At 53.1% G+C, this 12912-nt stretch overlaps 6 protein-coding genes across 6 annotated transcripts in view; 3 read left to right on the top strand and 3 right to left on the bottom strand.

The window, feature by feature from the left end:
- Window positions 1-283: 283 nt before the first annotated feature.
- On the bottom strand, window positions 284-1601 carry VTJ04DRAFT_5381 (uncharacterized protein; the record flags this gene model as incomplete). The annotated part of the gene is made up of 3 exons (XM_069363491.1): window positions 284-702; window positions 792-1454; window positions 1526-1601. 3 exons carry the CDS (start codon window positions 1599-1601, stop codon window positions 284-286), a joined length of 1158 nt encoding a protein of 385 aa, XP_069220332.1.
- A 680-nt stretch (window positions 1602-2281) lies between these two features.
- Window positions 2282-2743, top strand: VTJ04DRAFT_5382 (uncharacterized protein; the record flags this gene model as incomplete). The annotated part of the gene is made up of 3 exons (XM_069363492.1): window positions 2282-2335; window positions 2403-2622; window positions 2670-2743. The coding sequence occupies 3 exons, from the start codon at window positions 2282-2284 to the stop codon at window positions 2741-2743; spliced, it is 348 nt and encodes a 115-aa protein (XP_069220333.1).
- Window positions 2744-3355: 612 nt separating this feature from the next.
- Window positions 3356-4608, top strand: VTJ04DRAFT_5383 (uncharacterized protein; the record flags this gene model as incomplete). Its single annotated transcript, XM_069363493.1, has 2 exons — window positions 3356-4061; window positions 4169-4608. The coding sequence occupies 2 exons, from the start codon at window positions 3356-3358 to the stop codon at window positions 4606-4608; spliced, it is 1146 nt and encodes a 381-aa protein (XP_069220334.1).
- A 1601-nt stretch (window positions 4609-6209) lies between these two features.
- On the top strand, window positions 6210-7128 carry VTJ04DRAFT_5384 (uncharacterized protein; the record flags this gene model as incomplete). The annotated part of the gene is made up of 2 exons (XM_069363494.1): window positions 6210-6965; window positions 7051-7128. The coding sequence occupies 2 exons, from the start codon at window positions 6210-6212 to the stop codon at window positions 7126-7128; spliced, it is 834 nt and encodes a 277-aa protein (XP_069220335.1).
- Window positions 7129-7646: 518 nt separating this feature from the next.
- On the bottom strand, window positions 7647-8998 carry VTJ04DRAFT_5385 (uncharacterized protein; the record flags this gene model as incomplete). The annotated part of the gene is made up of 2 exons (XM_069363495.1): window positions 7647-8248; window positions 8344-8998. The coding sequence occupies 2 exons, from the start codon at window positions 8996-8998 to the stop codon at window positions 7647-7649; spliced, it is 1257 nt and encodes a 418-aa protein (XP_069220336.1).
- A 446-nt stretch (window positions 8999-9444) lies between these two features.
- VTJ04DRAFT_5386 (uncharacterized protein) overlaps window positions 9445-12912 on the bottom strand; it is a gene marked incomplete at both ends in the record, with an annotated part of 5330 nt that continues 1862 nt past the window's right edge. Inside the window, 7 exons of the mRNA XM_069363496.1 lie at window positions 9445-9674; window positions 9751-9879; window positions 9952-10025; window positions 10231-10672; window positions 11289-11732; window positions 11832-12706; window positions 12767-12811. Coding sequence (XP_069220337.1) covers window positions 9445-9674; window positions 9751-9879; window positions 9952-10025; window positions 10231-10672; window positions 11289-11732; window positions 11832-12706; window positions 12767-12811 — 2239 coding nt within the window. The remainder of the gene's footprint in view (window positions 9675-9750; window positions 9880-9951; window positions 10026-10230; window positions 10673-11288; window positions 11733-11831; window positions 12707-12766; window positions 12812-12912) is intronic.

The following is a 12912-nucleotide window of genomic DNA, read 5'->3' on the forward strand; positions in this document are numbered from 1 at the left end:
CGATCACTCAGGGGATAGATCTTCGTGATATATGTACATGTCTATTGTGAAGAAACTCGCTATGCCTTTGCTCCTCATGAGCGTATCATGAATCATATCCTCACGGTGTCAAAATAGGCCCGATTTTTGCCTTGGAAACAACGCAGGGCACTCGCGTAGACTTACGCATGTTCCCGCTTCCCCGCCCCGACCACTTCGTTAGCGTGCGTCTCATCACAGAAACGTCACAAAAAGCAACTACCGAAATTGGAAATCCTATGTGGTGGCAATACCCAAATCCCTTCTACCGGATCGACGACGACACCGACACTTCGGTGGTCTTGAGGACGTATCCGCCACTTTCCAGGTCTCCTTTGCTTTTGGAGCCCGCCGAGGTAACGAGGGGAATGTTATCGAAGCTGGGCCGCAGATGCAGGCTCGCACCCTCTGCATCAGAGTCCAACTTGTGGCCCTTGATGTTGTCCCAGTTCCCACTGCTCAGGGTGTTGTCCGTTCCCTTGCCTCGACCGCCAATGAGCGACCGGCGCCTGTGGCTACTGGTGCCATGTGTTGTGCTGTTCGACCGCTGATGGCTCCCGCTGGAGACTGTCGAGAACCTTCCTGTGACAGCGCGCACTACGGGGCCTATTGTCGGCAGCGAAATGCAGATCAACAAAATGGTACCTTCGGCGATGCCTAGAATATCGAGGTAAGGTACAGGGTCTGGGAAATGTTAGCGCCTCCATCTCGCCAAAGAGAAAACGAGAAAAAGAGAAAAAGAGCAAACAAGGAGAACCCCATGGTTGACTTACACGTTGGATCCACCGCCAGAATCTCAAAGATCTCTCCAAAAATGGCCAACTTGTAGATTGAAACGAAGCAAGCCAAGGAGCTCAGGCCCATGGCGACAGCGACGGCGATGCGATTCTTGAGCGGCATGTTCAACCGCATGATGAATGGTATGGGGTAAAGAGAGAAGAAGAGGTCCAGGAAGGCCGAGTATGCCGATGTGAAATAGCCCAGATTGGCCATCACGCTGACAGGAGCGCACCACCCGCCGGGGATGGACCTGTCCCATCCATATTCAACCGGGTCGCATTGTTTGAACCACCAGACCGAGGTGGCCAGGATACACGCTTGCGAGGAGATGCCGAGGGCCCAGAAGGCGATGGTGGTCTTCAGGCCCGGGCTGAGGATGCGATGAAGGGTGGCAATGATGGCGAATTTTGGTAGTGAAAACGTCCATATGAGTACCGAGCTGATGATGGCGTTGTATTTCAAGGCGAGAGCAATCTGTTGAGGCTCTAACGTGCTCATATGGCGGCCGAGTCCGTGGCCCGAGCCGATGGTGATGAGGATACATGTGACGAGGAAGACAATGAGGCAGGTAAGAGTGATGTAGTCGTCCCATCCGAGGCCACCCCCAGTGGCTCGGCGGTAGTATGCTCGACTAAAAACACGGAGGCCGACGAACACTGAAATACACGTCGGTCAGCAACATAACTCGCGGAGATATCATTGGCTAGGGGCACACAGCAGCACTCACCTGATGTAACCGCAAACATGGCCCAGCAGGCGCGGTCGGCCACCGTGCCATAGTCGTCGACGTCCCAGAGTCCCATCGTTAGATTCGTTTTACGTCTCTCTGTGGTTGATGATGAGGTTGAAGATGGCGTCGAGATGGTCCACGGTCTTCAACACAACCCAGGATATCCTGGGATATAAGATCACGGCAAGACGGGAACGAACTTAGCTGGGGTCAAAGACATTGATATCCACTTGGTTCTTATGGTGGACATCAACGTCGGATTGTCGACGGGCCGAGCCTGGGGAGGCCTTGGGGATGTCTTCCCCGGCCCAATCGGAAGGACATTGAATCAGGGGGTGCCATGTCCGCCCCGCTCGCTCCTTTCTTTTGGTGTTTCGACCCCCACGGATTTGCATTTCTCTGGGCCAGAATGAAAAGAAGCAAAATCCGGACTTTACTCCGTCGATAGGCATGTACTTACAGGGTTTGTTTTCCTTCGTGCCGGTCGTTTTCTTTCCGCAACCGTATATCTAAAATCGGAGAAGGAACCCGCACCACATGATGTTCCTCCGAGGTTTTGAGTTTGGACCTACCTTAGAGCTTCGCAACAGGCAGCCCACCCAGGCGTTGTATGTATATCCAACGTCCTGAACTACACAAAAACGCTAACTACTGGGTCTGCTGTCGTTGTAGTCCACCCATGCTCTGTGTGACCAGAGTCGGCATAGCCATCTCTAGATGCCAGTTCTGGAAGCAGCCGGCCTCGTTCCACCAATGCAGCCACTTGCGCTGAAGCAAGGGGCGGTGGCACATCACTTGCCACATCAAGTGAGCACTTCATCATTCCATGGGCATGTCGACCGATCGGCCTGAAGAACTCACATCCCATCGTTAGCTTATGTTGATCAGTTGGATCAGCAGCGGCGCGAGATATCTCGGTCACATCACGAAGTTTCAAACTGTCGAAAAGGGTGCTCCAACGACAATCATATCTCCATTTCCCCTCAAGAAACCAGGGAGAAACACCGAGATTCCGAAGCTTGTCCTCCCAAGGCAAGTCAGCGCGGGTGTCCCCGTCCCCGGCGTCTCGGATGGCCAACCGGAACAGGGGCTCAGTAAGCACATCCCCGGTCCCGGCAGTCTGGATTGCCAGCCGGTGCAGATCCAGGAGAGGATGCTCGCCAATCGCGGCTGTTTGGGACGCGACTTGCGGACGGCGCCAAGCGCGCGGCATGATTCTTGGATGGCGTCAACACCAACAACAAACAGCTCAGCTGCTGAGTTAAGCAATGCCTCAGGCTGGTGATGCTTCTTCAGTTCGACATACATACCAAATTACGTCTAGTAGTGGGCGTAGCCATTGGTTAGGTGTTTTGCCAGATGTGTTGATCCTTCGCCTCCCCCTTGGACGTGCGTGGGAATTTCGGGTTGAGCATTCTACCTCCCAGGTATTTGTTGTTGTGCCACACACCCAGAGCTACACAGTATTCCTACAAGTCAACTAAAATAAGACAAGTCCAGCGAGCTGTGCAAAACCCTGAGTCTTTTTCCCCGGGCCACAAATGAAAACCCTCTGGGGCGGATTACATGCACGGTAGCTACATAATAATAGCCTCTCGCTTCCAAAGAAGCTTCGCCGCCAAGCCTCTCCCCTTGATGTGATTCCCTCTGCAGTTCCACGTGACTTTGCAACCCCGCACGGCTCCCGAGTTCAGGTCTTCTCAACACTGTCGATTCCTGCCCGGCACGCGGCGCAAGTGAAACCAGTCGCTCCAAACGAGAGGCAACTCCCCTACTCCGCGCAAGGCTACCCAAACATCCGGGGGCCGCAGCCGAGCCGGAAACCTGATGCTCGATATCGACCGGGTGACCAGCAAATCTGACCAAAACACAACAAAGATGGAAGCCAAGGCCTCCTCGACTGAGCCCGTTGTTTCTATCGACCCAGATGGGGACCTCATTCTTCGAGTCGGGGCAGCTCTGGACGACAAAGACGGGCCCATCTCGTACAGGGTGTGCTCCTCGGCGCTGAGGAGAGCAAGTCCAGTTTGGAAAGCCATGCTCTTCGGACCGTGGAGAGAAGCGAGACCCGCCAACGAATGTGAGCCTTGGCGAGTTGAGCTTCCAGAGGACAGCCCGAGACACCTTTGTGTTCTGCTAGACATTATCCATGGCAACTTCAGCTCGGTACCTGAGAAACCGGCCACGATCGATGACTTGGCGTGCATTTTAGAAATCACCGACAAGTACGAACTTGCGCCGTCGATTCAACCCTGGGCCAGTGGATGGGCAACGATGCTTCGGGCCCCCCAAACCCAGCGATTTCACCCGTATGATCCTAAAATGGCTCATTGCATCGTCAACCACATCCAGAAGGCAAGCGCAGCCTGGAGGCTCGGGTGCGAGGAGGTCTTTTCACAGGAGGCTCAAGCTTTTCTGTTCAATTCCAAACTGTCTGAACCACAGGGAAGTGAAACCAGCGTCTTAATGGTCAGCTGTGGCGATCCGCAGCCTCTCTCCGATATCCTTGGAACAGGCCTAGATGATTTTGAAGGTAAGAGGGCCATATTAGCAGCATCTAGATTATTCTTAGCCGTTGTTCCGCAGTATGAGATGCTCTTGCTAACCGCCGTCCTTCCATACGCAATTTCGCGTTTTCAGAGGTCATTGCCGAGCTTCGCCTGGCGTTGATCCAGAACATGCTGGACTTCTACCACGACCAAGTTAGCCGTCGAACCCAAGACACCTCATCTTGCAGGGTGGGAAGCCAGTGGGACCGGTTGATGTGTGATACGGCGGTGTTGGGGAGTATCACAAGACGGACAATCCGGCTCAACCTGGGGCCATTCCACAAGTCTGCGAAGGATGCGTGGAATATGACACCAAACACACTCCTTGAACACCTTTCCTTGTTATTCCGTGACATACCCCCTATCCATCACAGCCATCATCAATGTGTGGTGGGCCGTGAGTTCGACAAGTTCCACACTGAGATTTGCGAGGACAAACGTTGGAGTGATGTTCTAAAACCTCACCACAAAAAGCGTTTGGCAGCTCAACGGAAGATAACCGGTGTGTCTGACTCAGGAGAAGGGTCATAGGCTCTGGTTTGGGGCGTTGAACATGGGGAGCTCAAGTAGACAGACTTTTATCACATTTTGCTCTCATGGGTTTTTACTTTGAAGTGTGACATGCATTCCTCCCGGAGCGCGGCCGACTGGGCTCCACAATTGGCCGGCTCGGGCGGATGTGGGACCGGCCCTGCTGCGCCGTGCCCCACTTTTGGCCGGCCTTGTCGCACCTCGAGTTTGTGATATCATTCCAGGCAGAGTAAAGGTCATTAGTACCCACGTTGGGGAGAAGAGATGGGTTCTGTAATTCCCTTAGGCATGGGGAGGATGTTTCATCAACTTGCCTGCATCTGGCGGGCCTGCGCCGCCCATCAAGAAGACGGATGTCTTCCAACTTTCTTTCCCGGCGCGCCAAACACTGAAGGCCTGGAAACAAGGGGACCATTTTTTACCAGATGCGGGATGCAAAAGCCATCGATGAATCTGGCCAATGAATTCTGACCAATGAATTCCCGAGGCGCTGCACAAAGCCTTGCATGGATGTCGTGTCCCTCTCGAGCCAAGGCCCAGAGGTCAGATTCGGACAACCTTTTCGGGAAATGGGTCCAAGCTTACATAATCCCTTCAACTCCAACGACGACGACATCTTCGATACACCTACCCCGGTCAGATCACAAAGCATACAGTTGAACAGGTTAGAATTTAGTGGGATGATAGGCCATCATCAGGCCTACACCAATGTCAATTTTGGGACTTATTGCCTTGGTGGCGGGCGTTGAAATGGTCGTGAAGGATTTGGCTGATATGCACACAACAGGTTCTTGAGTGCACATCCGCCATAACAAAACAACATTTGCCCATACTTTCCAGGCCGGGCACCCAACCAAATCAACAGATCCGTCTGGGGATTGGCCTCTAAGGAAAACTGAGGTGTTCTTGTGCGATGCTGAAGGGTATCCGATTGATTCCGGGTCCAAGCCGAGAGCCAGGCTTAAGTGCCTTCAAACATGGCCAGAGAACTCTTTGGGGTGCTTGCATCTTACCATCCAAGGTACCGAGCCAGGTCATGCCCAAATATCGCGTGAGAATGGGAGTATAGAGGCTACAATATGCGATATGTTGATATGGGCTCACCGGTAGAGGGGTGGTGGTAGAGGAGGGTGTAGCCTTGGGTGTTGCTGCGGGATGGAGGGCGGTGCGACAGGGGTAGCAAGCGCACCCACCCACCCCCCGAACCATGACACATTCTACCCGCAAGCCAACCATATATCGTTTTGAGGCTCGAAGTGAGTGCAGGTTTCCCGAAATCTCTCCTTGCCTACGGAAGATTGATTGGCTGCGTTTCATGCAACCTTGCCCGTATAAATCCTGCCTCCCCCCCATATATCACTTCCTTTCCTCCTTCCCTCCTCCACCTCACATGTCCCTCTCCAACTCATATGCTCATCTCACCGAACTCACCTCGTCGCCTTCAATTCACATCACTCGCCATCACTGACCACACATCATCCTCATCCTCACCACGCCCCAGTAAATCTGAATATCTCCTTCCTGGCCTCATGGCTTATCCCACGCCACCGTCTTCACTCCCACTGGAGCGTTCATCAAAGTCACGGAAAGCCCATTCCTCCATGCCCCAACAACTGCAGACAGACTCGTGGAGTATCCGCGACGCCTTGTTCGGCCTCAGCAGCGAGTTGCATCAAGCCTCGCCTGACATTGCCGCCGTGGGGGGTCGAGGTCGAGCGAACTCCCTCCTCCAGTCCGTGGTTGAGCAAGGAATATATGGGACGTGCGAGCCCATCGACGGAGTCATCGTCAGGCTGCTGCACCTGGCGGTGCAGACCTGCGCAGAGGAGGCAGCAGCTGTTGATATGGTTCCCGGGCCGTCATACCTCCAGTACCAACGCACACGCGACCGCCGTCGAGCAGGAGGACAGTACGAAGGCGAGTCCGATGAGGATGATGACGATGATGCCCGTGTCTTCTGGAGCTCCCCAACGCAAATCGACGCGCGCGAACACCTCGAACTCTACCGCAATATCGCCGCGTACCTGGCCAGCCATCCAGCAAGCAGCTTGTACCGCGATCCCTTACTTCAGGAGACGCAGCAGGTGTTGCAGAGGTTATGCCCGCGAGTGAATGGGCTATCCCGGTGGACTTGGACTGAGCTGCCAGTGTCGCCGGCGCCAACGCCGACTAGGTCGGAGAAAGGGAGCGGGCGGCCGCGCGGGGGTGAAAAGCGGGGAAAGCCGAAGCCATCGTCGCGAGCATCACCGCGGTCAAAGAAAATCCGGGATCCGCCGCTGCAGCTGCTGACACCGCCGAGTCAAAGTGGTGATGTCTCACATGATGGGCTTGATGATGAATTGGTCCCCACTCTCCCGGTATCTCACCCTGGGAGATGGCGTCCGAGGAGAGACCAGTCCGTTACACCAGATCAGAGTTCTGAGGAAGCATTGGTCTCGACAGCAACACCGGCAGAAGCTGCGCAGCGCCGGCAGGCAGCAAGACAATGGACGTTCGAGTCAGGTGATATGGTTGATGTGAACCATGAGTTCCTCCGTGGAAAAAGGTATGCGGCTGGAGTCGTTGACAGCGAGACGGTGAGGGATTTTGGGAGCACAAGACGGGATCATGTTGGGTTCTATCGGCGTCAATTCAAATTGCGGCCAGATGTTGCGTGCTCGGCAGGGTGCTGTTTGATGTGTGCAACGTTCGAGGGCTGAATATGTAACTGATCAGGCAAATTTCAGAGACGAGTTTTGTTCCAGGTTGTTGGAGTGGGTGGACGTGAGACTTTGTTTCTTGGCATGTTCTTGGCTAGACTTGGCACTGCTGGTGAACATTCTGTACATTTTACCTGGGGTCCACCTGCACCTTGCAAACGAAACAATTTTCCCAAAATGGAAACATTCAGGAGCCACCATCTCACTCTCCCCAAGACTCCAACAAAGAGAAAGAAAAAAAGGGAAAAATAACAAGAATAACAGAAAGATGAAAGAAGAAAAGAATAGAAAAAGAGAAAAGAAGAAGAAGAAAAAGAAGAAGAAGAAGAAGAAGGCCCCTCAAGGCGTTTCCCATATAGTAGCACTGCTTATGGAGCTCTTGACATCTTCGTCCATGTCCCCACCCTCAAAATACCTACTTGCCTTACATTTGCCAATGCCCATCACCTCATTATGTTTGTCACCTCTGCTGGAAACACCAGATTTTTTCCGCTGGACATCGAGCCGCTCTATGTAACGAGGCGGCAAGATGTTCTCCCAACGTGCTTCATTCCGGATCTTCGCATCCAGGGTGGCCAATTCAGGGCCAGGCAAACACTGGGCGTGATTCTTATCCAACGGGTCAATACCGTCCAACACCAAGTGGAGATGGCCGAGTAAGGTGTTGATGGTGAAGTTGCCTGCGTTCTTGGCTTCCCTGGGGATGGGGTCGAGTTTGTACCACTGGTGCCGTGCGACGATAGCCCCGATCACTGCGTAATCACACAACTTGTGCCGAGAAGACTGATCATTCTTCCCGCGTCTCTTGTGATGCAAAGGATTGCTGGGCGTCTTTTCTGCGTACAGGCAATATGGGGTCTCTTGAGTCCGACAGTCGAACTGACGATGATAGAAGTCGAGAATTTCCTGAATTACCGCTAGACGAAGTTCGGAGATCATCTCTAGCGGTAACCGAAAAATACACAAGGATTGGTTAGCATATATCTCGATGTCGAAGTGTCTTGAGAATGTGCTATTTTGGAGGACAGCTAAATACCCTTAAAGTCGTCCAGGCCTGCCGCGTGCACAGCTGAGATTGGTTGTGAATCATCACACCAAGTCACTAGAATGCGGGACTGGCCACCCTTCGTCCTGGACATTTTGGAATTGAAAACAAAATACCGAGTCTGTTGTGCAAACACGTCGTCGCATCCGAGTCTCCAGGCTGCGGAGGCGATTTGAATGTGCTTGACGGTGCAGGATAGCGGGCAAATGGTGCGCCAGGAAGAACTCTGTTGATGGAGATGCGCTCGAATAACCGACGCCCATCCGTCAGACCATGGCTGGAGCCTTGAGATCAAATCGTATTTCTCAGCGATTACCAGAATTCCGGCGATGTCATCCACAGTTGGCTCCTTGGGGACCACTTCGAAGTTTGCGTGGACAATGTCGAGAAGGACACGCAAGTGCTTTGGGCTGTCCTTAGGCAAGTCGATAATCAAAGAACCGTTTTCCAGCTTCGCTTCCTTCCAAGGGCCGGAGAGCATGTCTCTCCAAGCCGGACTGGCCCTGCGAAATGTAGAGGTGCAGACCTTGAACGATTTAGGCTCTCCGTTCTTTTGGAGACTTGCTCCTACTCGAAGTATGAGGTCGCCATCTGGGTCGATCTGGATGATACCCGCGGTATGCTCGGGCGCTGTTTCCAGGAGCATTGTGAACCGTTCGTGGTTGCTAGCTTATGCTGACGGCTGGTGCTGTTGCTGGCAGTGGAGTGCAGAAGGTCGGGTCCACGGGTGCATTTGTGGGTTTTCGGGGGACCCCGCTCAGGTTGGGACCCCGCATGGAATCGTCGTGGCTGGCCTCAATGCATGACCCATTCCAAAAATGGCAATCGCAGAATTCCATCCGTCATATCGTTCCTAGGCTTATGGGATTAGTCTGGACATGAACTAAACTACCTAGATATAGCCGGTGACAACTCACAAGCGGACGTACAGACTGTTGCACAGAGTTGCCCCAAGCCCCAGTACTCTGGTACATCCATGGAATGTTCTTACAACAACCCAGGTCCCCACGTCTTCTCAGTACCAGAACACGCGTTCAACACCACCCGACATCATATCGAATGCCTGCCCCTCGTTCCTCTGGACATCCTACATCAAGCTGAGCCAGAAACCCCGCTTTTCTTCCGCTGAGCGGCGAGGTGCTCCCTGTAGCGAGGAGTAAGGACCGTCTTCCGGCGGTCATCACCTCGGATGCTCGTCTCGAAAGCCGCAAACATAGGGGCCGGGTCGCACCTGGCATGTTGGTCGAACATGGCGATCCCCTCCATCAATTGCCGAAGGTTATTGAACAAGGAGTTGGCGCTATAGTCACCAGCCTCCTCAGCTTTCTTCGGAATTGGGGGAATTCCAAGCCGAATCTGGTTCCGTACGATTCCTCCTATCACGGCCCCGTCACATACCCGTCTGCTTGAGACCTCCCGTATGTAGGACCTGACAGGCTGGTGTCTCTTGGCTCCGATTCTTGAAAATGTTGTGGTAAAAGTCAAGAATTTCTTGAATCAGGGTCTGGGGAAGGGCGGCGATAACCTCTAGAACGCAGGTCGGGCTGTTAGTACATCCATCTCTTCAACATTGACCATCCAGCTTGAAGTTAACTGCACCTTCAAAGTCCTCAAGGCCTGCCCCTTTCACTTCTGTGATTTGGTTCGGCCAGCTGCAATCGGTAACGAGATGCCTGGGGGGGTTCTGCGGCGCAAATGTCCCTTTTGCCGTAATAGACACTTTCGAATTGAACAGTAATGACCGGGATTCCTGATCAAACGCATCCTCACATCCAAGATTCCAAGCTGCACGGGCTTTCGTGAAATGATCAACCCAGCAGTGCTGTGTCATATGAATACGAAGGGTCCGTCGTGGTAGCCCGAAGGATGGAAGCCCACCCATTTGACCATGGTCGAAGATGGCGAATCATTTGAAATTTGTCAGCCAGGATGACAATACCGGCGAGGCCGGAGGTGTAATGCGGCCTTTCGGGGACTGCAGAGATATTACTATGGACGATGTCGAGAAGAACACGCAGGTGCTTCGGGTCATCTTTTGGCAAGTCGACTATCCATGAGTCGGTGCCATCGGCCGGTTTCGATTCCTTCCACGGTCCAAACAACATGGCCTTCCAAAACGGGCTGGCCCTTCGCAGGGTCGAGGCGCAAACCCTGAAGAACGCCGGCTTCATGTTATTGCGCCCTGAGCCAACCAGAAGGATTAGATCACCGTCCGGATCGATGAGAACGATATCATCAGGGCGCGATGGTGCGCTTAGATCTGAGGAACCCAGGGTCTGTTCGCCGTTCATGGTGGCGGCTTGTGCATGCACGTGGTACTCTGCGCGGGGTAAGGCCTTCGTCTCCTACTGGGAGTGACCGGGTTATGGACATTGGAGGGAAAACAGGCCTCTGACTGCTGACTACTGGTGGACGGCTAGTCAGAGAGCCGAGAAAGAGTTGGGGAGTAAAGGGTCGGTTGGGACTTCTCGGTGTTGGCGTGCTGCGAACACAACGGGCTTTCTGGAGGCTTGGCAAAGTGGCAGCCCCATGTCCTTGAACGGCCTGAATACTGGTAATCATAGTAATCCAAGACGGAAATTGTGGGGAAGCTATTTTGAGGGCGCGCATGACGGAGGGCTGGAGCGGTTGGTATTATTCAGGATATTAGACACTGATCTGGCTGACCGAGACCATCGTCGGAGTAACCTGGCATAATACGGAGTATAATATAACAAGCTTGGTTACGTCGGAAAGTCGCATCTTCAGATGCCTCTTGATTTTCGCTCAGCTTGCCCAACATGTTCTCCATTGCTGCTAGGTGATTAAATACCTCCATACCTGAACTACCGACATTGAAGCATCAGCCATCTTCATCCCCAGAGGATTCTTGCCTGCTCCCCACGGACCCGGCCCTCAATTTGTATTGGGACTTGCAAGCAAACCCATTTTCTCACGCTGAGCAGCAAGATGCTCCTTGTGGTAAGGCTGCAGTACGTTTTTCCACCGTCTGTCGGCGCGAATTTGCTCCTCAAACTTCTTGAAATGGGGCATTGGGGCGCAATCTTCGTGTCCGCCCAGAGTCTTTATGCCGCCAAACAAATCGGAGATCTCCTCCAAGAGACTGTTTGCGCTATGATGCCAAACATCCTTCGCGTTCTTAGGCGGATTGTGAATGCTGAGCCGAAGTTGGTTTCGGTAGAGGCCCCCGATAATTGACTGGCTACAAAGTCCATTCGGTAATGCGCGAGAGCTGGAGTAGCCATGTAAGCAGTAGCTGCATCCGCTGGTGTAATGGCGTTTCGATTCACAGCTGGAAAGTTCGAGAAGGCGTCGAAGGCGTTCATGGTAGAAGTCGAGTATTTCCTGGATCAAGGATAGACGACAGGTTGTGATAATCTCTAATCGACCATTGATATTAAACGCTCGGGTATTAGCCATTCACTCAGACACCTGAGACCACTAAAACAAACGCTTGAGCGGAATAGTTATAATCATACCTTCGAAGTCATCTGGGATGATTCCATTGGCTGTCGTGATGGGGACAGAATCACCACAACTGGTGACCAGAGTCCCTCTTTCCCAATCCTCTTCTGCATCTGGCCCAGACAGCTTGGAATTAAAGATGAATGATCGAAATTCCAAAGCAAAGACATTCTCGCACCCAAGTATCCAGGCTGAAGAGGCCTTTTGCATGTGAGCCAGACCGCATTGGTCGGTCCATCCCACTGTCTCGGGGTCTTCTGATGGCGACGGCTGTGATGTGGATTTTCGATGTGTTGGGTCTGTCAGGTGGGTTCGCAGGGGCTTCACCCAGCTATTTGCCCATGGTCGAATGCATCTGGCGAGATCATATATCTCTGCGATCTCCAGAGTGTGTGACAAGTCGGACAGAGGCAGGGTGGAGGGAACCTTTTCGAAGTTTCCATGAATGATGTCGAGAAGAATGCGCAAGACATCTGGGCGGTCGTTCGGAAACTCGACAAGCCATTCCCGATTTTCAGGCTTTGCTTCCTTCCAAGGCCCGAAGAGCATGATTTTCCACACCTTGGAAGAACGCCGAAGTGCGGAAGAACAGACCCTAAACACCGGGACTCGCTCAGTCGGGAGGATGTGGTGTTCGCCGACACGCAGCATGAGGTCGCCGTCTGGATCTATCAGAATCGCATTCTCGATGACCTGGCTAGGCTCATCTCGTTCCGCGGAGACGTGTCTAGTCTTCTTTTTCTTCTTCTTCACAGGTTTGGGTCGATCATGTGGACGAGATTCGGGTCCAGGAACCTCGGGTGCAGGAAGATCGAGTGTAGGAAGCTCGAGTGTGGGACCCTCCAGTGTTGGAACTTCAGGTGTCGGGACTTCTAACGTTGACATCTCACTGGTGCATGTGAGCTTTCCTGCTTTTCGATACTGCACTGGAAATGGGAGCCTGCCAGACCTTATTATGCTCGTTTCTTCGTGAGCCTGTTGACGGTGATTTGGCCTAGGGAGAGAAGGAGCTTCCTAACAGTATTAGAGCCCTTGTGCTGTCTCAATATTGAAAAGTCGCATGTGGAGAGATCGATGAGGGGGATGGAGGGGTGG

This window comes from Mycothermus thermophilus (genome assembly GCF_041956435.1).
Source record: "Mycothermus thermophilus strain CBS 625.91 unplaced genomic scaffold VTJ04scaffold_3, whole genome shotgun sequence".
Classification (NCBI taxonomy): domain Eukaryota; kingdom Fungi; phylum Ascomycota; class Sordariomycetes; order Sordariales; family Chaetomiaceae; genus Mycothermus; species Mycothermus thermophilus.